A 27,114-nucleotide genomic window follows, 5' to 3' on the forward strand; every position below is an offset into this window, starting at 1 on the left:
CAGCCATATTTAAAATGTCTCCTCTAGATATAGTTAGATTAATTTCTCGCAGTTTTAAAACAATGAGGTAATATGTTTTCCAGCAGCCAAGTCATTTTATGCGGTGCATGGTTATCATTTTACTTAAATAATTCTAACATTTTATTAACTCTCAGTCCATTGGGGGAAAAGAAAAAAAAAAAAAAAAAAAAAAAAAAAAAAAAAAAAAAACCTACTACTGTGATACAGATTAGCTTTGAGTGTATTTTTGGCTGTAATATGAAATTCCTCTAAAAAGAAAGTGTACAAATATAAAAATGTCTGTGTGCGCAAACACACACACACACACAGGCAGATAGATTTCCATAGAGCTTCTATTTAATGTGTGAAAGCTGACTTTGAATTAACCAAAACTCAATAGCTCAAGTCCAAGCAGGGGGTAGCATACAGCATTGGTTTGTGTCTTTTGCACCAGCACTGTTGATTTGGTATAAAAGACCTAAATAGCTTTCAGATACTACAGTTTAAGCAGTACAGAATTCTGAGAAATATATTTCCAGCTATGTTTTTCACATTTTTCCTGTATCATCCAGGATTTTTTTGTACATTTGGGACAAAGGGGTGGTGGTCAAGGCCTTATTAGTCTTTCTTATCTAGTCTTATCTATATATTTGGGAAGCAGACACGGTTAAATATCATGGAAGTGTTCAGCTTTCAAACCCAATTGACTTATCATGTATCGTACTCCAGAAAGCACCATACAGTTAAACTTGATGTTACACAAAAAACCCTGGAGTTTCAGAATTTTCAAAGAAATATGGCTGTGGTCAAATTACAGCTGGTTTTCCTCCCTCAAATGTACACGTTTCAGTTGTTCTCTAAAGCTAATTCCTTTCTAACTGAATGCAATGTATGCAATTGATTCTATCAGATTGTTCATTCCACTGTTTACCTGTAAGCACAATCTCGTATCGACTTCTTTATTTCTAATTAGTGAACTCCAAAACTGTTTAGAGTTACCACTACAATGCAAGTAGTCCACACTCTCCTTCCTTCCAGTCACTTCAGAAGATTTTCCTTTTGAACAAAAAATAAATACAAACAACAGTTTCTGCTTCACAAATGTCACTCCTCTGGAAATAAATTAAATCACAAAACAATTAACAATATGTTAATGAACTAAACCAGAAGTTTATTGGATATGAAAAAAACATTTCTAGCAGTTATGAGTGCATTATTTTGAACAAAGGCTTCCTGCAGCTAAATGCATTGCATAAACAATAAATTTCAGTTTGATTACAAAAATGGATTTTTATTTGCAACAATTTGCACATTTAGCAATAGGCAGAGGCAACAAACATGTAACACTCTGCAATGAATAACATGGCAATTTTACCTTGTGAAAAAAAATGCACATACACATTTTTGGCAAGTGATCACCACACCTCATATTAAGAGGAAAAAAGGCAAGATCTTCACAGAATATTTAGCTGTCTCATACTGAAGTTAATGAAGTTGCCTGGTTTCAGCAGAACCTCAGTTTATGTTAAGCAATACAGGGAGGTCTGAAGTTATGAGATAAAAATATGCCTGATATAACAAGAAATGGATAGCTTACACCCGTTAAACAAGTTGCTAGTATGAATCTCCATTTTGAAATACACATTTTACTTCTCTCCCATTTGCTGGGTTGAAAGCCTTAAATTATTTACAAGGAGAAATATTACCCTAAGGAAAGTTATGTCAGAAATAACCAAAACAGTTTTGTAAGTGTATTTTCATCGTCCCAGAATTCTTTCAATAGAATCTAATATTAAAACTCAAAAAATATTACCAAGAGAAGAAATGTTTCAGCTTCAGAAACATTCAATCAAGCTACTACCTTGATTGGTTTTTTTGACCTATCTACTACTGTTTCTCATCACTCCTTCATCCTCTGTGAATCCCAGAAATAACCAGCAATGGTGTGCACAGCACGCAGGGTGACTCTGGGTGACATCTACCTGGGGAGGTTTGTGTACTTGGAATTCAGAAGAGAAATTAAATTCACCTTTTCTTAAGTGGAAGCTTCCCACACTGTGGCAATATGCTGACTTCCTGTGACACACATAGAAAAAGGACTTGAGTAACATGTGGGGCTTATTCCTGGGTACCAAACACATTCTGCATTTCCCTACCAATACCTAATAGAGACATCAGTTTTCCTCACTCTCCAAATAACTTTGTTTTCTTGCTAGAGACAAAACAATTTCAGCCATTAATCTAATTTCTGTTGTTCAATAATAGATGCAATACCATCTAGAACTCTTTACAAATGCTTTTCTTAATCTAGCCAATTCATTTAGCTGGCACAGACCTATTCTGTTTTTCTATTGTTCATATGCTCATCAAAAACAATGTATAATAGACTGCATAGTCTTATTTGCATGTCTTCCCATCTGTCCTTGTCAAGCAAACTTTGTTTTATTATTTACTACTGGGAAATTAACCTTCTGTGCTCTTGAAAGTGATTCAGTCACCTACAGAAGCTAATTTATTGTTCTATAGAATTTATCAGACAGATGCCTCTTTGCAAAGGAGGGCCCTATTATTAGTGCATAATAAGAGAGGAGAACAAGCACATGGGCTGTCCCACTTCCCAGCAGGAACAGTGGAAGATTACATAACAGCTTGTGAATTTTTCAGATCCAGAAACTTCCAAAATGGCAAATGGCAGAGATAACATGCCTTTCCTGTTCAGCTGTGTGAGACAAATAAGGGGATTTTAAAAATAAAATAAAATCATTCAAGTAAACAGAATTAGGTGCGTTATACACTCCTGATTTGTGATTTTTCATAGCTAATGTAGATTTGTTTTTGTTGTGTTATATAGTTTAATCTGCCACTAGAATCTCCATGAGATACTCCACTGTAATTTCCTAATTCAGACTAAGAAAAAAATATATCTTTTATAGCACAGAAAATGTAACTTCACAGTGTTATAAAGTCATTCGTGGAACAATGGCCACGGTTCACGGTAACACCAGCTTAATAGGTACTGAAATGCACCTCCTGTCTATACATATATTGAATATTGAAACTCCCATGACTACTAACATTTAAGACATACTAAAATCAGATATAAAAATTAAAAGGAAATTCATATTGTTTTATAATTACACAGCAAGTAGAATTTGCTCATTTTAGATCATGTACACCAGTTGCAGTTGTAATCCCAACTCCGTTACCTCTGTACACGTCCAAGACAACAGAGACATGCATACACACACATTCATTTTTATATCTGATTTTAGTATGTTATATTTTCTACAGAAGCAAGTTCCTTAGTGTGAGACATAATGCACTATTTTCCTCTGAGCAACGTCAGAGGCATAAATTCTGGAACTGCTTTCATAAGTAGACTGCAAAGCAGCTTAGCTTTGCCTACATGTGTGTTTTTTGTTTTTGTTTGTTTTGGTTTGTTTGTTTGTTTGTTTCGGTTTTTAATGGAAATTGAATTAATTATCTCTACATTTGAAGGATACTTCTATAAACCAGTCACAAGGAGCTAATTCAACTTCCAATTCTCCCAACAAAAAACAGGACATTGAGGTGCATTCACTTTGCACTGAAGTGAAGGCTAGGTTTTGTTACTGTCCCTCAAGTGCTACTACAGATAAAAGTTTTCTCATTTGCTTTGCAAGGCAAAGCTATCTTGCCTAACAAAGCTATTTGCATAAACACAGTTTATTACCTGCTTCAGCTGAGCAAAACACTCACATAAAATGTGTTTGTACAAACACACACACACACACATACACACACAAACCAACAGCAGTAATACACACTTTTCTGCTATAAATTAAAACAAAGTTTGTTATGATACTGGAGCTGACTAGCATTTCTTTTGATTGATATTGGAGTTTTGATCACACTCCTTAGCAGTACCTCTAGTACCAATCAAGAGGTTTGAACGTATAAAAGGAAAGTTATAAATGTATACAGGCATTAACAGGAAATGGAGTATATACACACACACACACAGAGTTTGACACTGCTGGTAGAAGTTCTCAGGTCTGACAATGTAGCCTGAGAGTACCCTGGGTATTCAAATGCCAAATGCAGGTTTTCTTCATCAACTGAAATTAAAGAACACTTTGGCCCATCATAACTCCTTTCTTAACACCACAGGAGAGCTTGGTGGAAGGAACCACTCTCAGCATTTTGCTATATCTTCTTCTCATAGTTCTGGAGTGGGATACAAGCTTGAAAGGGGCTTACTTTGAAAACTCGTGATGAGAGCCAGTTATTTGGCCACATGTTTTGAAGCAACACTGGGCTGCTTCCATTCCTGAAGTAGCACAGAAAGAGGAAGAAAGTATGGGTGCATAGCTCCAGTACTTCATAACCCAGAGGAACACTGTATGAGGAGGGCTACTACTGTACAATAGCACAGAAGAACCAATGTTACCAGTGTAATTTTTGGCACACATTTCCGATTTTCTAAAAAGTTCAAATTTAAACCTAGCTGAGTGTTTCTTGGCTTTCAGTGTCTATTGACAATGGTGTATGAAATAAGTGAAATGAAATACAAATCAATGTAGACATGTTATACCAGTATGCCTTCTACTTTTATGAACACTCAGCTCCCATAGACTTCTGTAGGAGTTCTGTGTGAGCAGTGACTAAACAAAGACTTTGCAATCTACCTTTACGAGGTTGTGTGCATCACAACTTATAAATACACAGTATAAACATAAAATATGCTCATAAGGACTCCAACTGTCCAGAAAAATATAGTTATAATTTCTATTACTTCATTTAAAAAAAAAAAAAAAACCTGCAGTATTACTGGCATATTGGCCTAAAATTTCAGAAATTCAATTAAAATATTTTCTATTGTTCCTAGATTTTTTCTATTGTTCCTAGATTTAGTAAACCTCCTTCTTTGGAATGCTGGCTATTGTAAATGGAAGTATTTCAGGAGTACTTAAGACCCCTGAGCACATTTTAAAATAAAAACATCCTACCATCAGTGCTATCAGCAGTCCGAGCCCCAGCAGCATCCTGTAGTCCTCTGCTGAGACTGTGCAAAACAATTCAAATTCAATCCTGATTTATTTAATCCAGATCATTTCTGTCTCTAGAGCATTGGTGTGCGGTTTCATAATCTGCCTTTGCGTTGATCTGTGTTGCTCCCCTGTGCCCATCTCAGTAATGTGTCTGGCAGTTGCCTCCTGGTTGAAAGGTCCCTGGGAGCTCTCTGGCTCTGTGCACAGGATGCTCCCATGTGCTATCACAATGCAAGTAGTAAATCACAACTGATAATCCAGCTCTGCAACAGCCGCCCCCCAGAACAATTAGCAGTTTGTAAACTTGAAGCACAGGTCTAAAGCTAGTGGTTTATGCTAAATCCAGTATGAAACAGTTTGGGGGATTACATTCATAGACCATTAGCAAGTTTCACATTGCCAGAATATACAAAAGCTAAAAATCACAAAAGAGGTAAATTCCACATGATGCTCTAATCAAGGGAGTTTACATAACCTACTCGTGAATATATGAGACATTGAATTGTTTAATCAAAATGAAATTTAAGTGTTTGAAAGGAAATTGTGGCTTTATTATCTGCAGGTAATTGTTTGGTTGAAGTGTACTCCTTCACTATCTGGGGGAACTGAGATATGATTCATGAATACATTCTGCTGCCAATACCATGTGGTGTAAATGCCTGAAGTAACTAGGAAAATAAAACTAACATTCACATTTTTAAGGAAAAGGTACAGCATTGAAGAGGCTTTCAGGGTAGGGCATAACTGCTTTATCTGAGCGTTCCCTAGGCTCCCAGCCTTAGATGCTATCGCGCTGGGGAAACTTGGTGTGCTAGCTCTAAGGAACAGCACAGAGCATAGAGTGGAGTGGAGACACCACGGCTAGGCTCTGTAATCAGATGGGACCTCGATTGTTCTTGTGCACAAAGCTGCACTTTTTGCCACCCTAAGCCAAAGACCTGTCATGTTTTGACAAATGCTGTACCCTAGTGTACTTTTTGCTCATTATAATATCATTATAATACCAAAACACACCTCCATCCCAAAAGCTACCCGCCTCCAAGGTGCGACCACCCCTCACTGAGCATGCGCTCTGAATTCCTCGGAGCCTATTACTTTAAACGGAGACGGGAAAACTTTACACCAATCATAACTAAGATATGCTTGACTAGAGCCACTCAAGCTCCACCTAAAAGATAGAAAATAATATAAATTGGCCCAAGAGAAAGGGGATGTTAGGGAAGATACCACCGTCAGGGGAGATACCATCCCGAGGACAACATCCTTAGGACCTCCTGACTCCTGGGATCAGTCGACGGGCTGAGCCTCTCTTCCCCCCCCATTGGGACGCCTTTGGGTGAGATCTGAATACTTGCTTATAAATCTCTATAGAGTCTTTGATCCTTTTAACGCGTTTATTTCTAGGCTGCGCACCTGTAACATCTGTAAACACCTGTAACACCTGAAACACCTGAAACACCTGAAACACCTGAAACACCTGAAACACCTGAAACACCTGAAACACCTGAAACACCTGAAACACCTGTGTATTTTATGCATACTAACTTGCTTTTGCAGACAGTCACTATCGCCGGCAATCCAAAAGAACCTGATTATCTGTTGCTGTAATAAACCATACTTGATTGCATTGTGATAACTCTCATTGAGTGCAACGAGGGTGAGGGTGGTTATCCGTGATAGTTCAGTGTTCTGAATCTAACCAGACCCCCAGGCGGTTAATGCATTTTTGGTGAATGTCCGAACGGACCCCCAGGCCGTTAATGCGTTTTTGGTGAATGTCTGACTGGACCCCCAGCCAGTTAATGTGTTTTTGGTGAATGTCCGACTGGTTCAGTAACCTGAATCTGACCGGGCCCGTAACGGTTAATCAGCTACACCCCTTAACGCGACATACCACTACAGACACAAGTTAACTGCTGAAATCTCAGAACAATTTTTATTTTAATCCCACTTAACTACAATATCTTCTGTCACTGTAAAACATGAATTATCCAGTCGGAATCAATCACAAAATAGAGAATGTATTGAAATTGAAATCAGACTTCAAAATTTCCATGCTGCTTACACGTTTTCCTCATGTTAAAGGTGACAGACTTCAGCCAATAGTCCAATAAGAAGATAAGGAAAATTAGGCCCTGCATGTATGATAAATGAAAGGACTGAGGAAAGATGTGCTTTTTATTTAGCTTTGTGACACTAGCAGCACAGGGTGAAGAAACAGGTGAAAGTAAGGAAAAAAGGGAAAGAAGGAAGGAAAAAAGTTCAGAGAAGTGTACAACAGACACCTGATAAGCCTGTCAGAGAAACATATCTGTTTTATCTGAAACCATCAGTGCAAGGATATGGAGTAACTGGGTATCAGACATGAGACTCACCACTGGAGTGACTTCTGACTGTTAGGAATGCTCTCTCAGCCCATTAGACACATTCCAGCAGCCTACACAGCATCCGAATGTAAGCCACCACATTTACACCTTCTCTAGCTGCATCTGCAAAGCTCCATTTGCTTCAGTAGTTGCGAAATGCAGCCAAATGATCAACCTTGCACAGTATGGTTCAGTGACAATTGACTGGTGCCATCCAGCAAACGGTGTCATTCTGCTTCCCCACAGACTGGAACCCAACAATAAATTAAGTTAAAGAACTTATTTCCAGGGCATGTCTAGAGGTAAATTGGGAAAGAATGCATCCCCTGCCTCCTTACAGAATAGGGTTTGTTTGCAGAGGATTTTCATGGACTATATTCATTCAGATTCCACCAAAATACCACAGGTTTTCCCAAATTTTAAACTCCACACTTGTCTGAAATTCACTGATTGATTCCTTGTCAGGAAGTGTAGGGTTCAGATGTCTGTAGTCCCACCAAGTAGCTTTTCCTGACAGGAATAGCTAGTCTGTATGTATCCAGTTTCAGACATATTTTGTTTCCATATATTAAATTTCTGCGCCTTTTTTTTTTTTTTTTTTGGTCAGCATTATTTTTTATCAAAAATCCTTCAGCGTTTGCTCACATACTCAATTTAGGTTTGACTTTGACTCTGGAGTAATCATTGGCCTCCTTTCACAGTCCATTATGTTAAACCAAAGCTGCAGGAACAGGTTTATTTCAGTCTCAGAGTGGTTCATAGACATTAAATATTTAATAAGTTTTCCTTTTAGCTGCTGAGTGACTCTTAAATAGCTTTTTCTTCCCCTCTAAAAATCACCATCTGACAGATGCAGTTGCAAAAATTCATTGGAATATGAAAATATTTGTTTATTTTGCACTCAGTTGCTATCCTCTTTTGGCAGCAGTGAAGTGACAAATAAAAGGGAAGAAATGAAGCACCTGAACTCTGGTATCACAAACACAGATGTTAGATCCAGTGAATTATGTGGATCAGGTCAAGTGTACCCGGTCTTTGCTGCCCCTAGAGAGAATGCATGGCATATCTACAGCTGTTAGGGCAGAGGTTTCCAAATGTAGCAGTATGACCTACATTTAAGTTGCACATATCCTTTACATTTTCAGTAAACTAGTAACCTGGAATTAACATTTCAAATGCAAAATATAATGCAAAAGGGTGGTGCTGCTCAACCTTCCCTGTCAAAAATAATCATCATTTCCCATTCTCTACACCACCACAGAAGATACGTAGAACTTTTTTTTTTTATCTGCCAGCATCTTCAGATTTCTGCCATCTTGCTACATCGAGCATCACAGTGACAAAGTGGAACTGCTGACAATGTAAGTATAAACAAACATCTCAAGAAAAATAATATGAGCACGAAGACCTAAACTCAGGTCTTGGTGCAGGAAAAGGGAAACATACAGGAATAGGAAAAAATTGACACTTTGTGCAGAGAGCAGATACTGAATTTTTTAGAAGACTACTTTCATTCCCCATGTTACCCCTGCAGCACTGAAAGATCACACACTGAACAGACAACACCCTCTGCGTTAAGGTACTTTCTGGTAGCATAAAGCAAAAAAAAAAGCACTTTACTTCACGGGCCAGCTGCTCAACATCCTTGGCTACTGGTAGGACCAGAAGCAGAGCAAATCAGAGGCACTGCAAAATTAGTCAGGAAACAGACTGTTCTCATCTTCATCTTGCATATAAGTGCTCAGTCTATTTGGGAACAATTCTGTTTGTGTTGCTGTCAGTGAAAAATTACCTGACTGCCTATCAAAGCGTAAAGATCTAACGTGACTTCCAGATGGCGTTCAGTATTTCCCTTTCAAACATCCACTTCCCTCTCTATCCTAATTACTCTGAGTGTTCACAGTTACTCAAGCATTTCTTCTCCAGATCCTTGCATGTCCAGGAACTGTGGGAACACTTCTTGAGCAAGCTAGTTGCTTCTACTACATCAGCCTGACAGCCTACGGGCAGTCTCCTTGATAGCCCCAGACAGGTGTGGGAGCACAAGCTGAGGATGCAACATGTAAGTAAAAGGGAACACAATGTTAAAGTCAAAGACATTGAAAATCCTTAAACCCCTCAAAAAGCATCTAGTTAGTTATTGTAAGAAGCCAAAGCTGAAGGCAAAGTGAAAGTAGCTACCAGTGTTAGTAACATAATAATACAAATCAATATCTATTGTCACTTTTTATATCTATCAAATCTATATCTATCAAATCAATATCTATTATCACTTTTTCTAAGAAGAAATTTCTCAGTAACACTAGAGCTGCATGCTTGTATATGACGTGTCGAGCTGAGGCTGTTCTTCATTCAGATATTCACACTCACACAGTATTCACTGAAGATCTTAGGGAGGCCAGAGAAATAATGTACTTTAGAAAACAGAATAACGAAAAATTGCTAACCAGAAAGTTTAACAAAGGATTGGCAGCTAAGCAAAGAGTAAAAAAAAATCAGGTGAGCAAAAGCTGGCCTAGTTCAAACATCACCTTGGGGATCTGTGCTATTTTGTTACATGATTTCTGTGATACATCACAAGTGAGCAATGCTTCAAAAGAAAAAAGTACACTGGGTCAGATCCTGATTATAGTGAAGAATGCTGGCTGCACCCCCAGAAGTAAAATACTGAGGTGAAATACACTCCAAGTCTTTTATACATGTATGTTTCAATTTCTCCCATTACAAATGATAGCAGCAGGCCACAGTCCAATAACACACCATTGCTGCTGTGTAGGCAAAGTCAAACCTCTCAGCCCCAGGCACAAGCAGAGCTGCACTGCACTGTTGAGAGCCTGATCCACTTGCTAAGAACCACTTGTTAGATGCAGAGCTGTATAAAGGGGCTCTAGCACAGATCTTATCTACTGGGAGGAAACGTTACTCACATCACAGATGGAAAAATATTCTGCCACCCGTCTGGAAAGACTGTCTCAAGTGTGTGCAGACTTGGTGTTTTAAGCACTTCTATGAAGGAGGAATAACGTGCTTCCTCAGCATAAAGATACAGAAAACTGAACAAAAAGTGATACTCTATCACTGCAGTAACTTCTCTTATACAGCTACAGTTAAATGACAGAATGTGTAAAGTCTCTGGATATTTATTAAACAGCATGTTTGACAGAACTTGGTTTCTTTATATGCATGATTATCAGAATTTTGCAAATGTAAATAGGAGCAAAATTTAACAACTTTCATCCCCTTGAAAAGGTTAGCATTTCATTGCATGAATTCATGCAATATAAACAGCTGGAATCAAAAAATTACAGTAGTAGTGAAGCTAAAGGTTAAAATTCTGCAGAACAGTTGAGGTAACCCTGTCAGTAGCAAGAACAAGCATAATGAGACACTGGACAAAGCAAGCATCTGTCCCAGTAGTGCGAGAACTCATTATCTATATAAATGTATATATGCTGTTGCAACATGTGTACCAATTCAAGGATCATCAAAAGAAGCTGAAGAAAAGAGTTCGTTTGAAAAGCAAATTTGAAACATCTTTAGCAAAGTGATATTACTTTATCATCAGTAAAGTTTTATTTTATATACATATATGTATGTAAGGATTCAAATAAATAACAAACATCATCTTCCCTTAGCTTACAGGAGAAAAGATAGATAACTCCAATTTTCTGTATTTCAAACTCAAAATAGGTTTCACTAACTCACCTCAGACTTTCAATTCCCTCTATGTAATGAGCACCACTTTGGATTAGGATCTTTTTTTTTGTTGTTGTTGACAACCCATTTAGACATTAAGATCTACTGAGTTATCTTTGGTAATGCCTGATAAATGAAACGTATCTGCCCCAGCTCAGAATCACAGCAGGATGTTGGAGCAACCTTTGGGATGCCTGCACAAGCCACATTGTAAATGAGCTGGTGTTACACTGGTCATTAAGCAAGACAGTTTTGAAGGAAACATGTTAAGCAATTTTGAGGAAAAACCATTATAATTTTATGGCCTACTCACATGCATAAAATAATTAACGTTTTACCAAAACTGGGTCAGAAAACTCTGAATGTTGCAGGATTTGTGCAGAAAATATAAAATGTGGACTATAAAGGGAATGGGGAGGGGGGAGGAGACTGCTTTTGTGTGATGTTCATAACTTTTTTATTTTTTTAATATCCAGTGTTTTAGAGTGATCAATTAATTCTATAGACAATTTACACTTTTTTTTTCCCCTTGAGATACAAAGTATTAATTTATTGAAACTGTTCAGGCATGTTGAGATTAAATTAGGAAACAGCTGGAGTTGAGATATAGAAAGACACCAAGGGCTATAAGAAGAGCTTCCATGGCTCCATTAGTAATAAAAGGCTGACCTCATAGCTGACCCTGCTTGGGCTGGAGATTGGACTGAGATTCCTTTAAATGTGAATTATCCCATGATCTTAATAGCAGTTTTAATACTGAATATTGCATTTACTCTAGCTATATTACATATACTTTAGCTACATTAGTATTAGTACATTGGTAACTTAGTTATATTAACTTATGTGAGGTTGAATTATACAGAAAAAACACGTGTGATACAGTAATGAAGTAAAAAATACGCATGATTGAAACTGGTTTTATGGGAACATACAAAACCACAAGTTCAAAAATTGCTTTTCATAAGTATTCTCTAGAATTTGTCTAAACTTCACCATAGCTACAATCTTTGCACTTATTTATATTCCATGAATATCCTAGTGATTGGATTCATCCAATATTCATTTGCCATTTTTGCATACATTCACAGTGACAGCTACAAACACAGAAGTCCATTTGGGTCTGTTAGAGTCCCATAAATTGGTGTAAATTTACACCATGGTTCAGAAGGTTCACTGTCCCAGAAGACACATCATAAAGCATTTCAATACATAAGGTAAATTTTTTGTCCTACAGTATTCTGTGATAAAAGTGACATTACTGCATCTGCATTTTATTCCAAGTCAATGGCCAGATACAAACCACTGAAAACAACCATTTTCCTACAAAGTACCTAACTTCAGCCAAAATATAGTTAGGGGAATAAAAAATGAATTAAAGTAAAATTAAAATAAATTAAAAAAAAAAAAAAAAAAAAAAAAAAGCACAACCCTTGCTTGCCCCTCTACCCTTAACCTGTCATGTGTTTTTTCCACTCATAGTTACCTTGTGCTCTTTCCCCCAGCATACCAATATTTTAGAATGGGAATTATTACACAGCAGTAATTAATTTCTGCTTCTCTCCACTTAATGTTTTAAGTCGTGTAGAAATTTCCATTTTACAGTTATATTGTCATCATTACTTTCCGCTAAAATATATTTTACATGCAAATTTTCAAAACACTCATTATAACCTGGCAATAACTTTTAAAAATACAAATATCCTCACTATCTCTATACTTAGGAAAGTCAACACCCATGGGTAAAAACTGTAATATATACATATATAAATAAAATATATTATCAGGGATACAGTCAGCTGTCAGAAATGAAAATTCCTGATTATTATTTCCTGTTGTCTGAAAGCCACACTGGCACATGTGCCAATAGTTCCATTTTGTTTTTTCTGGACCGTCCCACTAGAGTTTTTTTTAAATTCAAAAAATTCCTCCATTTCAATAAAGCTTAATTTAAAATTAAGCCTTGAGTTCTATAAAACTGTATTGTCTTTCTTTCATGAAGGAGAAAAAAAAAAAAAAAAAGTATATTTCAGCTATTTTAAATGCAGGAGGCTTGGTTCCTTATGTAAAAGCTTTTAGAAAAGCCAAAGCCAAATCTGTGCCAAATATTCTCATGAGATCAGGTACCAGAAGCAAAGCATTTAACCACAATTCAGCAAAGAAGGTGTTAACATTTTAAAATACTCTTTTTTTTTTAATAATAAAAAAAAAAAAAAAGTGCAAGTAAGAAGCGAGGTCTTGCATTTCTTAAAAACTGAAACATTGGAGTTTAATTTCTCAGGAATGCACTAGAGACTTTAAATATGTGTTTCTTCAGATAATCAGTACTAGAATAGTCTAGTTTACTTCAAGCAGACAAATTTTTATGATAAGTTTACAGACAGTTGGCCTTTCTTTCCACAGAAACTCCCAAGACATGGCTATGGATCTCTGAAATAACAAACACGATTAGCTGCACACAAAGCAGCTGCATAGGCATTTGCATACCAACTCTAGCAAACAAGTTCTGTTTGTAAATTTTACAAGCTTTCAATGACTACTGTGAAGCACAAGACTTATTTTCTTAAGACTTCTTGTTATTTTTGACCAGAAAGTATTTTTTCCTCTAAGGTCTTTATGCCACCAAAGTCACTAGTTGGTCTTCTAGTGCAGACTGTGCACTGTATCAGGCAGAGCCCAGACTTAATGGTGTTCACAGAAGGGAGAATTGAGAATTCAGTATCCTTGGCTAGCATGAAATACATCAGGCTTTTCATTTGATTTACAGGCTACAGCTCAGACAGTTCAAAAATGAAACATAAGACAAATACACACATTCCTACCGTGCAGCACATGGAAAAGGAAGCTACAATTTGAGCACAAACTGATAATCTGGTATTCCCCTGATGAGGTCTTTGTTTTACTTCTAGAATATTCTGAGGCTTTCAAACCGGAAAGGGAAAGCCTATGGCCAACTCTTCATAAATATATCAGTTGCCTTCAGTCTGGGTAGGTCCATTCCTCTAAATGTCATTAAACATATTGCAGGAACTCATCAGACCCTGCTTAATTTACTAGTGTTTACCAAACTGCCAAAACCTTTCCAGCAATGCATTTTTCTCTTTTGGCTCTAAACAAGAAATTCCACATTGTTACCAATTTCCATTGTCTCAGGGGTACGGGGAAGAGTGCCATGCTTCCTGACAGCACAGGTACACACCACAATCTAGTTGCCTTGCTCAGCACTGGCATCCTATTCAGACTATGGGAAAGATTAAAAAAAAAAATAACACCCCACAGTAGCATCAGAATTGTTTTGCTGAAGAGATTTTTATCTTGGATTTCACGTCAAATTTTCAGTGTTACTACCTTCTTCACTGCTCTAGACTACTGACTCTACAAAAAAAGAGAGGCTTGCTTCAGGATGAAAACCTAACTTCCAGTCTGCTGTCAAACTGGGAAATGCAATTGGCTGACCAGACCCATACACAAATAAATGGCCTTAGCAATTTGGAACTGACATGCCTAATAGGTCTGGCACCTTCGAAGCAGTTCTACTAAAAATCTTTAATAAATAACTATCAGTTATCAGGGTCACTGACATTCGACTCTAAATATTTTAGATTATATCAGTATGCAGCATTTTCATACATCTTCTTTACACAACTTTTTTAAAAAACACATATACTGTATAGAAAGAAAAAAAAAAAAAAAAAAGAACAATTTTCTGTGGAAGTCTGCCACGATAGTTTTGTGCTTGTTTGCGAAAGTTGCTGATGAATGACTGACACGTGAACACTGATCTAAGTTGAACAAGAAATTGCCTGAACCAAGAACAACATGAAATAATCCTACTAGAGGGAACTCTAATCACTGTGTTTCTGACACTGATGTAATAAACAAAGTATGCAAGCAGACAGACACCTATTTAACCCATTTTAAGGGAAAAATATACGTTTTCTGACAGCTGTAGTCAACTCCCTGCAAGTGAGCAAGTTGCTGATGCTAGCTTTTAAGCACATGGAAACTAAGCAAAATAGGAGAGGAGATGGAGTCTGCCTGCTACACATTCTCAGACAATTTTATGTAGTTCAAAAGGAAAATACTGGGAAGGAACACAGCACTACGTACAGTTTTCTTATGGCTAGAACTACTTGCTTTCTGCAAGCCCTGTGCTAACAACAGTGTCTGAGGTAACAAAATTCTCACAGAAAGCACAAAGGGTTTGTAACACATACCATCTCTTTAACGTTTCAGCAAGATGTAGAGAGTTAGAAAAACCTCGGTTCTGAAGTGAGGCAGACATACACAGACTAGATTAGCTTTAAAATCTCTTGATCCAGTTAAGAGAAAATACAACCACATGATAACATCCATGCGAAAGGTGCTGCTAAGTAATAGTTTCAGGATGCTTGCCTGCTGCTTAAAAATATTTAATTGCCCTTCTCAAGAGCTGAGATTTCAGGTTCCTACTATGCCTTCCTGCAGTTCTGGAGCCTTCTATGTAACTTAAACATGGAACCTCTTCAAAGACTGCACAGTAAGAGCAGCAAACACTTGATAATGAGACTGCATTAAATCTGTAAAACTGGCTTTACAACAACTCGTAAATCATCATTAATATTTAGTCTTGCAGGAGAGTTATGGAAACTTGTGTGATCAATCCCTGATATTAAGCCAATTAAAAAACATTGCCCCAAGTGGGATGATTTTTCTCTTGAGAGCATAATTCCAAGGTATTTAAAGTACTTTACTTAAAAATACACACTTAATCTTCAAGTTGATACAGTATTTTGTGGCTCTGATTTTAAAGTATTGTTTTCTACCAGAAGTCTACCTACTGCAAGCAGAATTGAGTGAAAAGAGTGATTGGAGAGTAGGGCAAGAGTATAGATAGAAAACAGAAAAGAAACCCTTTCCTAAACAATCATTCTTTAAATCAATCTAAGATTGTTCTATTCATATGAATTAATACGGAGTGGCCCTTTCCATATTAGGAGAAACATCTGCCAGGGATTTTTCAAAAAGTAAATGCGATACAAAAAAAAAGTATACTTTTTTCAGACATGAAAAAACGTATTCATACATATTTTTTCAGACACAGGTCTGTGACAGAATTTCTGAAGCTTGATGGTAACAACAGAGATCAAAAAACAGAGATTAAATTTCATTGAGAACTTTAAATTATGTTCTTCCCATTTGTAAAGAATGTGTCAGGCAGTCAGAAGGAGTATTTAAGTTGAATAGCTAATCATCAGGTTAGGCAGCCTCTTTTGCACAGGATTATTATCAAGCAGGCTCAGTAATATGCTGCATTGATCTCTCTTCTTAGTAGGAAAATCAACAGGATCCTATGCAGACTATCAACAACTAGTCTCACTTATGATCAAAAGCAAATATGAATTTGCACTCCAGTTTTAAGATCTCTTTAGAATACTCATTTTTCTTGGGCTCCTGAGCCAGACAGAAAGACACCTACAACACACACATATCACACATCAAACAAGTTTAATTTTTCTCTAGTGGCCCTTCTCTACAATCAGGAATTAAGGTTCCTTTCACCTGCAGAATAGCTCAGAAGCTCAGAAACTCAACCTGTGCACTTCAAAAGTTCAGACTTAACACATGAAGGTAGTCCAGGCATCTGAGATCTCATGCTCTACACATCTCTGTGCTGGAACTTTAAAACATAACACAGCACTACCCATTTCCTAATGAGTATCAGGACAGGAGAATAACATAATTTTACCCAGCCCATGTTCGTCAAAATGGCAATATTTTCTTTATAATCCCCTTAAAGTGTGAATGCTAGTGACCCTAAAGGGTGGAAAGAAGAAGAAAGCTTAAGAGCAGAAAGAAGAAAGATCAGAACAAACATTTAACAAGACAAAAACTGAATGTCTGAAGAGCAGTGCGGCAAGGAGAGTGGTGATCAAACAGAGATACAAACTTCAATTTAATAACTAATCATTAACTTTCCAGTTTATATGGTATATCTGTCTCTATCCAATTAGTACAATTTCAGTCATTAGTTTTCTACTTTTTGCCTTGTATTTTGGTCTCAGCATGATTCCACCTTCTCAGGTATTAGGGATACAAATTTATTTATGAACAAGAAATCTTTTAATTTCACACTATACAATCTCATATTTATTTGATTGCAACATCATCAAAATAAAACAATAGGTATTCATCTGGAAAAGTACTCCAAAGCCTGATCCTAGAGTGATAATTCCAGATATTATTCTAATGATTTATCCATAATCTTTAACCAAATCACTAGAAAGCTACTTGTAGATTATGAAAAGGTCATCAGAACCAGACTCAGGAAATCTAGACTGAATTCCCAAAGATGTGTTGGTCCAGAGAGGTTTTTTCCTTAGACCAAGAAAGAAGCACTTCTCTAACAGTTACGATCCTGAATTTCCCAAACCTTACCTTTAGAATCCTGCTTGGTTTAATTCTGAGCTTGGTGGGTGGCATATGTTCAAGATTCTCTCTCCAGCAGCAGATGTTCACCAGCTGAAGAATACACCAAGCTGCTGCTCTTTCCCGTTCCTCCTTGAAGGCTCTACAGATTCCCAGGACAGCCCAGAAATATGGTCCCTATAGAGGAAAGAGGGACAAACTCTTGATTAAGTGGAAAAATAAATTTTAACACAAATTTAAAAGCAAAATATAACACCAACAATTTATAAGGAATAACAGCAAGCAAAAACTTGGATCAAATTAATTAGGGTAAACTGACTCTTGCCAACATTTTTCTGCCTGGCTTCTATTTTTCTTCCTCTGCTGCTAGCCTTTTCAAATCATCAAGGGCTTTCTGCTCACATATACAAAATAACTTAAAAAAAAAATCTTCAGTGCACTCTGCTTACACAAACTGTTGCTATCTCATATCTACTGCTAATAAAATTCTCCTGATCTTGAGACTGTTATATCACATATACCTCCAAAAGTGAGGAATAGGCAGCACTTTGACAAAACACTCGTGTAAGAGAAATTGTGGATGAGAGGAAGGCAAGCAGTATATTTTCTTAGCCAGTAATATAGCCTGAGAGCATGAACTATCAAGAAATTTACCATCTCCATATATTCCAGTTACAGCTACATTTTATGCACATCTTTCAATTCCAGGCTGTGCAAGATTAAGAGAAATAACTGTAATGAGAACAGGAGCACTAATATTTTTTCACATCTTACTAGAAAACACTGAGCTTTTGACTCCAACACCTAAATAAAAAAGTGAGTTCACAGAATCACAGAATTTTCTAGGTTGGAAGAGACCTCAAGGTCATCGAGTCCAACCTCTGACCTAACGCTAACAGTCCCCACTAAACCATTTCCCTAAGCTCTACATCTAAACGTCTTTTGAAGACTTCCAGGGATGGTGACTCCACCACTTCCCTGGGCAGCCTGTTCCAATGCCTCACAACCCTTTCAGTGAAGAAGTTCTTGCTAACATCTAACCTAAAACTCCCCTGGCTCAACTTAAGCCCATTCCCCCTCGTCCTGTCACCAGGCACGTGGGAGAACAGGCCAACCCCCACCTCGCTACAGCCTCCCTTGAGGTACCCATAGAGAGCGATAAGGTCGCCCCTGAGCCTCCTCTTCTCCAGGCTGAACAAGCCCAGCTCCCTCAGCCGCTCCTCATAGGACTTGTTCTCCAGGCCCCTCACCAGCTTTGTCGCCCTTCTCTGCACCCGCTCGAGCACCTCGATGTCCTTCTTGTAGCGAGGGGCCCAGAACTGAACACAGTACTCGAGGTGCGGCCTCACCAGAGCCAAGTACAGGGGGACGATCACCTCCCTAGCCCTGCTGGCCACACTGTTCCTGATACAAGCCAGGACGCCGTTGGCCTTCCTGGTCACCTGAGCACACTACTGGCTCATATTCAGCCGACTATCCACCATCACTCCCAGGTCCTTCTCTGCCTGGCAGCTCTCCAACCATTCCTCTCCCAGCCTGTAGCTCTGCTTGGGGTTATTGCGCCCCAGGTGCAGGACCCGGCACTTGGCCTTGTTAAACTTCATGCAGTTGACCTCAGCCCATCGGTGCAGCCTATCCAGATCCTCCTGCAGAGCTTTCCTACCCTCAAGCAGATCGACACATGCACCTAACTTGGTGTCATCTGCAAACTTACTGAGGGTGCACTCGACGCCCTCGTCCAGATCATCGATGAAGATATTAAAGAGGACCAGCCCCAGCACCGAGCCCTGGGGGACGCCACTAGTGACTGGCCTCCAACTGGACTTGGCTCCATTCACCATGACTCTTTGGGCCCGGCTATCCAGCCAGTTTCTAACCCAACGAAGCGTGCGCCAGTCCAAGCCAAGAGCAGCCAGTTTCTTGAGGAGAATGCTGTGGGAGATGGTGTCAAAAGCCTTGCTGAAGTCAAGGTAGACCACATCCACAGCCTTTCCCTCGTCCACCCAGCACGTCACTTTGTCATAGAAGGAGATCAGGTTCGTCAGGCATGACCTGCCTTTCATAAAGCCATGCTGACTGGGCCTGATCACCTGCTTCCCCTGCAAATGCTGCATGATGACTCTCAGGAGGATCTGCTCCATGAGCTTCCCTGGCACTGAGGTCAAACTGACAGGCCTGTAGTTTCCCGGGTCTGCCCTCCAGCCCTTCTTGTAGATGGGCGTCACGTTTGCTAGCCGCCAGTCAACTGGGACCTCCCCCGATAGCCAGGACTGTTGATAAATGATGGATAGTGGCTTGGCCAGCTCCTCTGCCAGTTCCCTCAGTGTCCTTGGGTGGATCCCATCCGGCCCCATCGACTTGTGCACATCCAAGTGCCGTAGCAGGTCACCAACCAGTTCTTCATGGATAATGAGGGCCACATCCTGCTCCCCATCCCCTTCCACCAGCTCAGGGTACTGAGTATCCAGAGAACATCCGGTATTGCCGCTAAAGACTGAGGCAAAGAAGGCATTGAGCACCTCCGCCTTTTCCTCATCTCTTGTAACTAAGTTTCCCCCCGCATCCAGTAAAGGATGGAGATTCTCCTTAGTCCTCCTTTTTGTGTTGATGTATTTATAGAAACGTTTTTTGTTATCTTTAACGACGGTAGCCAGATTGAGCTCCAGATGAGCTTTGGCCTTCCTAATTTTGTCCCTGCACAGCCTCGCTACTTCTTTAAAGTCCTCCTTAGTGGCCTGCCCACTTTTCCAAAGCTTATAAACCCTCTTTTTCCTCCTAAGATCAAGCCACAATTCTCTGTTGAGCCAGGCCGGTCTTCTTCCCCGCCAGCTCGTCTTTGGGCACGTGGGGACAGACCGTTCCTGCGCCATTAAGACTTCCCTCTTGAAGAGCACCCAGCCTTCCTGGACCCCTCTGCCCTTCAGAACCACCTCCCAAGGGACTCCACCAACTAGTGTCCTGAGCAGCTCAAAGTCAGCCCTCCGAAAGTCCAATACAGCGGTTTTACTGGTCCCCTTCCTGGCCTCGCCAAGAATAGTGAACTCCACCATTGCGTGGTCACTCTGCCCAAGACAGCTCCCAACAATCACGTCCTCCACCAGTCCTTCTCTGTTTGTGAAGAGAAGGTCTAGCGGGGCACCACCCCTGGTAGGTTCACTAACCAGCTGCGTCAGGAAGCTATCTTCCACGCTCTCCAGAAACCTCCTAGACTGCTTTCTCAGGGCTGTGTTGTGCTTCCAGGATATGTCAGGGAAGTTGAAGTCCCCGACGAGTACAAGAGCTGATGATTTTGCAACCTCTGTCAGCTGCCTGTAGAATTCCTCATCCGTCTCCTCATCCTGGTTCGGCGGTCTATAGCAGACCCCGACCAGGACACTAGCCTTGTTGTCCCTGCCGATCCTAACCCAAAGGGACTCGACCTTGTCATTCCCAACCTCGAGTTCTACAACCTCGAAAGACTCTCTAATATAGAGAGCCACACCACCACCCCTTCTATGCTGCCTGTCCCTTCTATAGAGCTTATAGCCAGGCATTGCAGCACTCCAGTCATGAGACTGGTCCCACCACGTCTCCGTGATGGCAACCAAGTCGTAGCTTGCCTGCTGCATGATGGCTTCCAGCTTCTCCTGTTTGTTACCCATGTTGCGTGCATTGGTGTAGATGCACTTCAGCTGGGCCATTGCCTTATCCTCCTGCCTTGCCATTGTTCCCCCTGGCACAGCTCCAACAATCCTAGCCTCAGCCCCATCCCCCTTCCTACCTAGTTTAAAGCCCTCTCAATGAGCCCTGCCAGCTCCTGGCCCAGGATCCTTTTTCCCCTAAAAGATAGGGACCCATCTGCGGCCATCAGGCCAGGTGCTGAGTAAAGTGCCCCATGATCAAAAAACCCAAGATTTCTGCGTTGGCACCAGTCCCGGAGCCATGTGTTTAACAGGTGGGCTTTCCGTGTCCTCTCTGAACCCCTCCCTGCCACCGTAGGGATGGACGAAAACACCACCTGCACTCCCGCTCCAACCACTAACCGACCCAGTCCCCTAAAGTCCCTTTTGATAGCCTTGAGGCTTCTCTCTTCGATGTTATCACTGCCTGCCTGGACTATCAAAAGGGGGTAATAGTCAGAGGGGCGTACCAGGTTAGGAAGCTTCCTGGCAACGTCCCTGACCCTGGCCCCAGGGAGACAGCAGACTTCCCTACGGGTAGGGTCAGGCCGACAAATAGGGCCCTCTGTTCCGCTAAGAATCGAGTCACCAACAACAATAACCCTCCTGTCTTTCTTGGTGGAGGCAGTCCTGAGGCGCGGAGTTGACCTCCTCGCCCCAGGCATCCTCCTGGGAACATTTGCTACCTCTTCCTCACACCGGCCTCTCAATCTCTAGGGCCTCAAACCTGTTGCATAAGGGCACCTGGGAAGGTGGGGCCGGAAGGGGAGGGCATCGCCTGCGGTGTCGAGCAGGGACCTGTTTCCATTCCTCCTCAGCTCCCAGATCCCCTCCCTCTGCCCGACGGGGACAGGGCGGGGGGTCCGCCCCCATTTGAGGAGTCTCACCTCGGCACCTCCCCTTGAGGCCCTGCAGGGAGTTACTCCAGAAGTCTATCTCCCGCTCACACTCCCTGATGGCCCTCAACCTCTCCAACTCCTCCTTGAGCTTTGCCACCATGCGGACCAGATCATCCACCTGCTCGCACCTCACGCACGCAGTTTCTCTGCCTCCCGCCGATGGCAGCAGCAGGCTCAGACACTCCCTGCATCCGGTGACCTGAACTGCGGCATTTTTTAACGGGTAGTCGGTCTGCGTGTGTACCGACTTTCTGGAGAGCGCGCCGTGCCTGGTGGCGACCATTATCACCTAGTTACGGCTGTTGTTAACGAGGTGTTGTTTGTGTGTAGGGGGAGCGCTCTGCCCTTCCTGCGCGAACTGCCGCGCCACTCCCTTCTGACGCGCCACGCCCTGTTTGCCCGCCCTGGTCGCCGCGCTCCCTAGGGGCAGCTTTTGAACGGCTGGGGAGGGGACGCTGCTGGCTCCGCCTTCGCCTCGTCAGCCTCCCTCACGAGGGCTGCCGGGTCCTGGCGGCTCCCTCAAGTAGGCTCGATGCCGGAAAAAATGAGCCCTGCCTGGCCCGATCCCCCGCTCCGCTGCAGAACGCGTCTGCCCCGGAGCCGATCGCCTCGGCAAATCAAAGTTCGACTAATGCACTCTGATACTGAGTCTGCCTTAAGTGTAATGCATGCAGCAACCACAAAAGCTGAACATGACCCACAAATAATGAATTTATGAAGATTTATGCACAACTAGGTTTGTTTTTAACATTTTATAGAGCTTTGTGGACACCATGGAAGGCATTTATGCAGGAGGTTGTATGCTAGTTACTAAGAGATAGAGGCACAACCTTAAGGATGAGTCTCCAGAGCAGATATTAGGGATGAGTCTCCAGAGCAGATATTAGGGATATATTTTTGTTTCATCAAGAAAAAAAAAAAAAAAAAAAAAAAAAAAAAAAAAACTAGAAGTAGGTAAGGACAGAAAATTATCTGTTTTCAGAGAAAAAGAAAGTTCTCTAGCAGCCATCAATCAGTGTATGAGAAGATATGTGGATTTCCAGTTCCCACACTGGTTTTAACACTAGTTTCAATGAAAGAATGAATGAATGAACACTGGTACAATGAAAGAATTAAGATTGCTTTAGCTGCTTCACTGTCTTCATAGCTACATCATACTAAAAAAAAAATTAAAAAGCTGTCATGTGCTCTGTAACCATTTTAGTTTTACCTGTCGTAATTGTTTCTATTTTCATAAGAAGAAATTTTAACTACAATGTTACTGCAATAAGCTTGCACGTTATTTTTCATCCTTCATTTCATTTAGTGATATTAAGATAAAAATTTACACAAATGGCCTGTACACTAAACTGTTGAAGTTTTCCTCTTGAATTCTTCTTCTCACTACCCCCTGCACCAGTCAGAGTTACTCTAATAGATACAGAAGCTAGATTTTCCACACTGTGCTATAGATCTGTCAAGCACGCCGTGGAACACATAGTCAAGTAAAATATAGGAAACTGGACTGGAATTATTTTCAGAGCAGCAGCTTATTCTCCTGGTCAACCTCCACAGGTCAGCGGAGACAATGAAATAATGACTGATTGCCACTACAGCATACTCAGGCACCAGCTGTCTGTACAAAACCTGCACTCAGCATAGTTTAGGATACAACAATACCGGCAGAGAAGATTGCAATTCACACTTAAATAAGCAAAAGCAGGTGGTCTGTTCAGCTGTTTCTGTGCTTAACAATGGAACTTCATTTGTCCAGGCCTTGGGTTCCTTTCATTGTCAGTGAGGAAAGGAGACCAAAAAGGATACATGTTATTTCTGAAGGTAGGCTTGCAGAGGAGGGAGAGAACACCTGTCATGCAAACAATAGGAGGCCAATATGATATAATGTAGGATATGCCACCTAAATAGCCCTAGAAAGCCTCAATTCCAGTTCTCTTACTTCTAACCAAGGTTTCCTAAGATAACATTTTTACTTAAACATCAACAGCCCTGTTGCAGGTACAAGATGACTCTGTTTCTGAAACCATTTCAGAACAGTCCCTTTAAAGACCTGGCTGAGGGATTGTTATATAAATACGGAATTTTATTGTATTATTACTCCTTAAGAGGTTGCATCATCTGATGGCTGTCTAGTGGGTAGTGTGAAATGACCACATGATGTCAAGCTGCTCTCTGGAAGAGAAGCCCATAAATCAGATTAACTACGCCAGTCCCTCCTCACATTCTCCTTTGAGTTTCATCATCACCACAGTTATAATTGAACCAGGAAACTAATTAGAGCATTACTATTCCTTGCTACAGGGTTGACTATTGTAGTACAGATGGGATCTTATTATTTGCCATGTGATTTAAAGATCAAAGCCGGAATTTCCTTAAGTGGTATATTCTTTATTGCAGCGCTGGATGCACGGGGGATCTTTCCGCCTATCATGCATGTTCGAAGTGACAAACTATCTCATATTTATACAGTGAAACAATGAATATTCTATTGGCGCCTATACATATTCATTACCTAACCCCGCCTACTCCTACTTCGTATGCTAATTAGGTTATCAGTACTTGCGCTTACGCAAAGCCTTCCAAGAATTGTGGGCCAGAGTCTTCGGGATGTGGGCAGTGGTCTTTGGGAGGAAGGCCGTAGGTCTTCCTCGTGATGCACTTTTCACCTTTTGTTTAATCAGTTGTTTTCCAAGCTGTAAAAATGCTGAGTTGGTTTTCGGTTTAACTGGGGGTCGGCAGATAACAGGATGTCTCAGTTAACAAGACATAACGGACAGTTGAATCAAGTTATCTCAAGTCTCAGCCTGACTGAGGGTTAACAGATAACGGTATGTTTTCAAACAACAAGATGCCTCAACATAACAGAAGGTCAACAGATAACAAGATGTCGTTTACTTTGTTTTCGCTAACTTTTAACCACAAGTTTTATTCTATCCTAAAGTGAGTTTATACAATATCACATGTACACTGAAGTGTTAAACAGTGACCAGCTCAGGTGAGATCAAAATAGATAACAGACAACACATTGATGAAGACAAAGGCTAAATTATGGCTTTATGGGTATGAGTCATTTAGAAGAGGTCTGCAAAGTCAATGCCAACATATGTAAGGAAAAAGTATGGAGTGACAAACACTGTATCTGCATCTCCTCCAGGAATGCCTGTGCAGTCTCTTTCCTGCGTAGTGGCATGTAAAGCCTTTATGAAAAAAGGATGGGCAATTTTTCATAATTACAAGAAAATTGAAATTATTTCACTTACTGTCATTTTAATGATTGTATATTACTAAGTGGCTATATATCATTAGGTTCTAATAAAAATGTTGGTTTAATTTACATTTTCTGTTGCCTATATAACTAGTGTCACAACCCTCATGAGGATCCTACAAAAAACAGTGCATGCAATGCAGTTCTGTACAAGGAACAGCTCCAGAAGACAGGGTAATATTATGCCCCACATGCAAGGAAAACAATTTAATATAACACTACTTTTGATTTGTGGACACAGTTAAAAGAACTACTATTTAGATTACCTAGCCATTAATGAAAACAAAGTGTATTCTGGTATTTTGGAGACTACACAAGCTACACAGAGCTCAAAAATGGATTTTAACCTGCAGTAGGCTTTTGAAACAGCCACTGCACCAGACTGCTTTTCTTTTCATTCACATCCCCTCACTAATCTTTATTTTATTTTATTTTATTTTATTTTATTTTATTTTATTTTATTTTATTTTTTTACTGGTGGTGGTTTATTTTCCTGATACAATTTTTTTTACACTGGTCTGTTTCAATTGACTGTAATTTTGAGCACAGCTCTTTCCTATTGCCACCAGAATAAGGGGTGGGAGGAAAAGATGAGGCACAGTGGTTTTCCTTAATAGATTTTCTTTATGGTGTTTCACTGTTATTCCAGTTAAAGTTAAATTACTATTATGTATTTAATTTGTCAAATCTTCCTCAGCTATAGTCACAATATGTTGTTTAAGGAACACAGCAAATCTAGGGTTCATACACATATTCTGGAGGTACAAATCTACCACAGCAAAACAGCTCTGTTTTGTGAATTTATTTGAAGACATTTACCAGCATGTAGGATAAATGATGAAAGTAATCATGCTCAAATAGAAGAACATTTCACAGACAGCTGTAATTTTTCACACATTGTTTCAAATTTTCTGTTTCTTCAAGTGCTGCCTCCTTTGCTACTCTCTTCTATCACATGAACAAGATCATTTACATATGCATTAAAAAAGCTGTGGACAATTGAAGCCAAGAGATGAAATAAATCTCAAAGTAAAGTACTTTTCTAGATTCTGGCAGACATCACCATCAGCTGGTCTAAGAAAAAAATACATCTCTTGACAAACATTGCCTCTTTGGATGATGAAGTATTTGTAACATTTATCAAATTAAATCTAATTGACACCAAGCTGGGAGCAAAAACTTGCAAGCTAGAACTGCTTTCAAATCTTTGTGGAGAGAAGAACATTTTAGCCTTAAGAATAGAACTCCTGAGGGTGACCTGCTTCTGCAGGTGTGACAAGTAACGTTCAGCCGTAAAACACTGAACTGAGTAACTTCCTTGCTGGAAGCCAGGCTGGCACACTACCTCAGCTGACGGAAATACACAAAGTTTACATTTGATGAATTGCTCTTATTTGGAATTTACTCTGAGTGAACACCAATAAAAATAAATTAGAAGCATTGTTCTACCTATACTGAGTTGCACATAATTATCTATCCAGCATCATATTTTCAATTTAAAGAGGTTAAGTTACAGTAAACCTATTAAAATATATTTTTTACACTTCTAGAGTGAACAAATGTACAAGCTGTAAAAAGAAATAGGTAGAAATCACCGCAAGCCTAAAGCACATAACCCAAGTTAAGGCCTCAGTTTTGCTGAGAAAGTCAATTTCTAACGGACTTCTCTGACATGGTTTCTGTTCACTTAAATTCTGAAATACTGCTGCTCTTAGCATCCTCACCCCTCAAGCAATTCTGATAGTTTCAAGAGGAAACTGAATGACTGCAGGCTGACTGATCCATCTCAGGAGAGTG

At 40.0% G+C, this 27,114-nt stretch overlaps 1 protein-coding gene across 1 annotated transcript in view; it reads right to left on the reverse strand.

Moving 5' to 3' along the window:
- LOC311441772 (uncharacterized protein) overlaps window positions 1-22,396 on the reverse strand; it is a 95,569-nt gene extending 73,173 nt beyond the window's left edge. Inside the window, exons 1-2 of the mRNA XM_084530269.1 lie at window positions 22,184-22,396; window positions 17,507-17,674 (exon numbers count right to left, since the gene is read on the reverse strand). Of these exons, the coding sequence (XP_084386395.1) occupies window positions 17,507-17,674; window positions 22,184-22,246 (231 nt within the window). The 5' untranslated portion in view covers window positions 22,247-22,396. The remainder of the gene's footprint in view (window positions 1-17,506; window positions 17,675-22,183) is intronic.
- Window positions 22,397-27,114: the final 4,718 nt, after the last annotated feature.

Source organism: Aythya ferina (assembly GCF_964211825.1).
Source record: "Aythya ferina genome assembly, chromosome: 9".
In the NCBI taxonomy this organism is placed as follows: domain Eukaryota; kingdom Metazoa; phylum Chordata; class Aves; order Anseriformes; family Anatidae; genus Aythya; species Aythya ferina.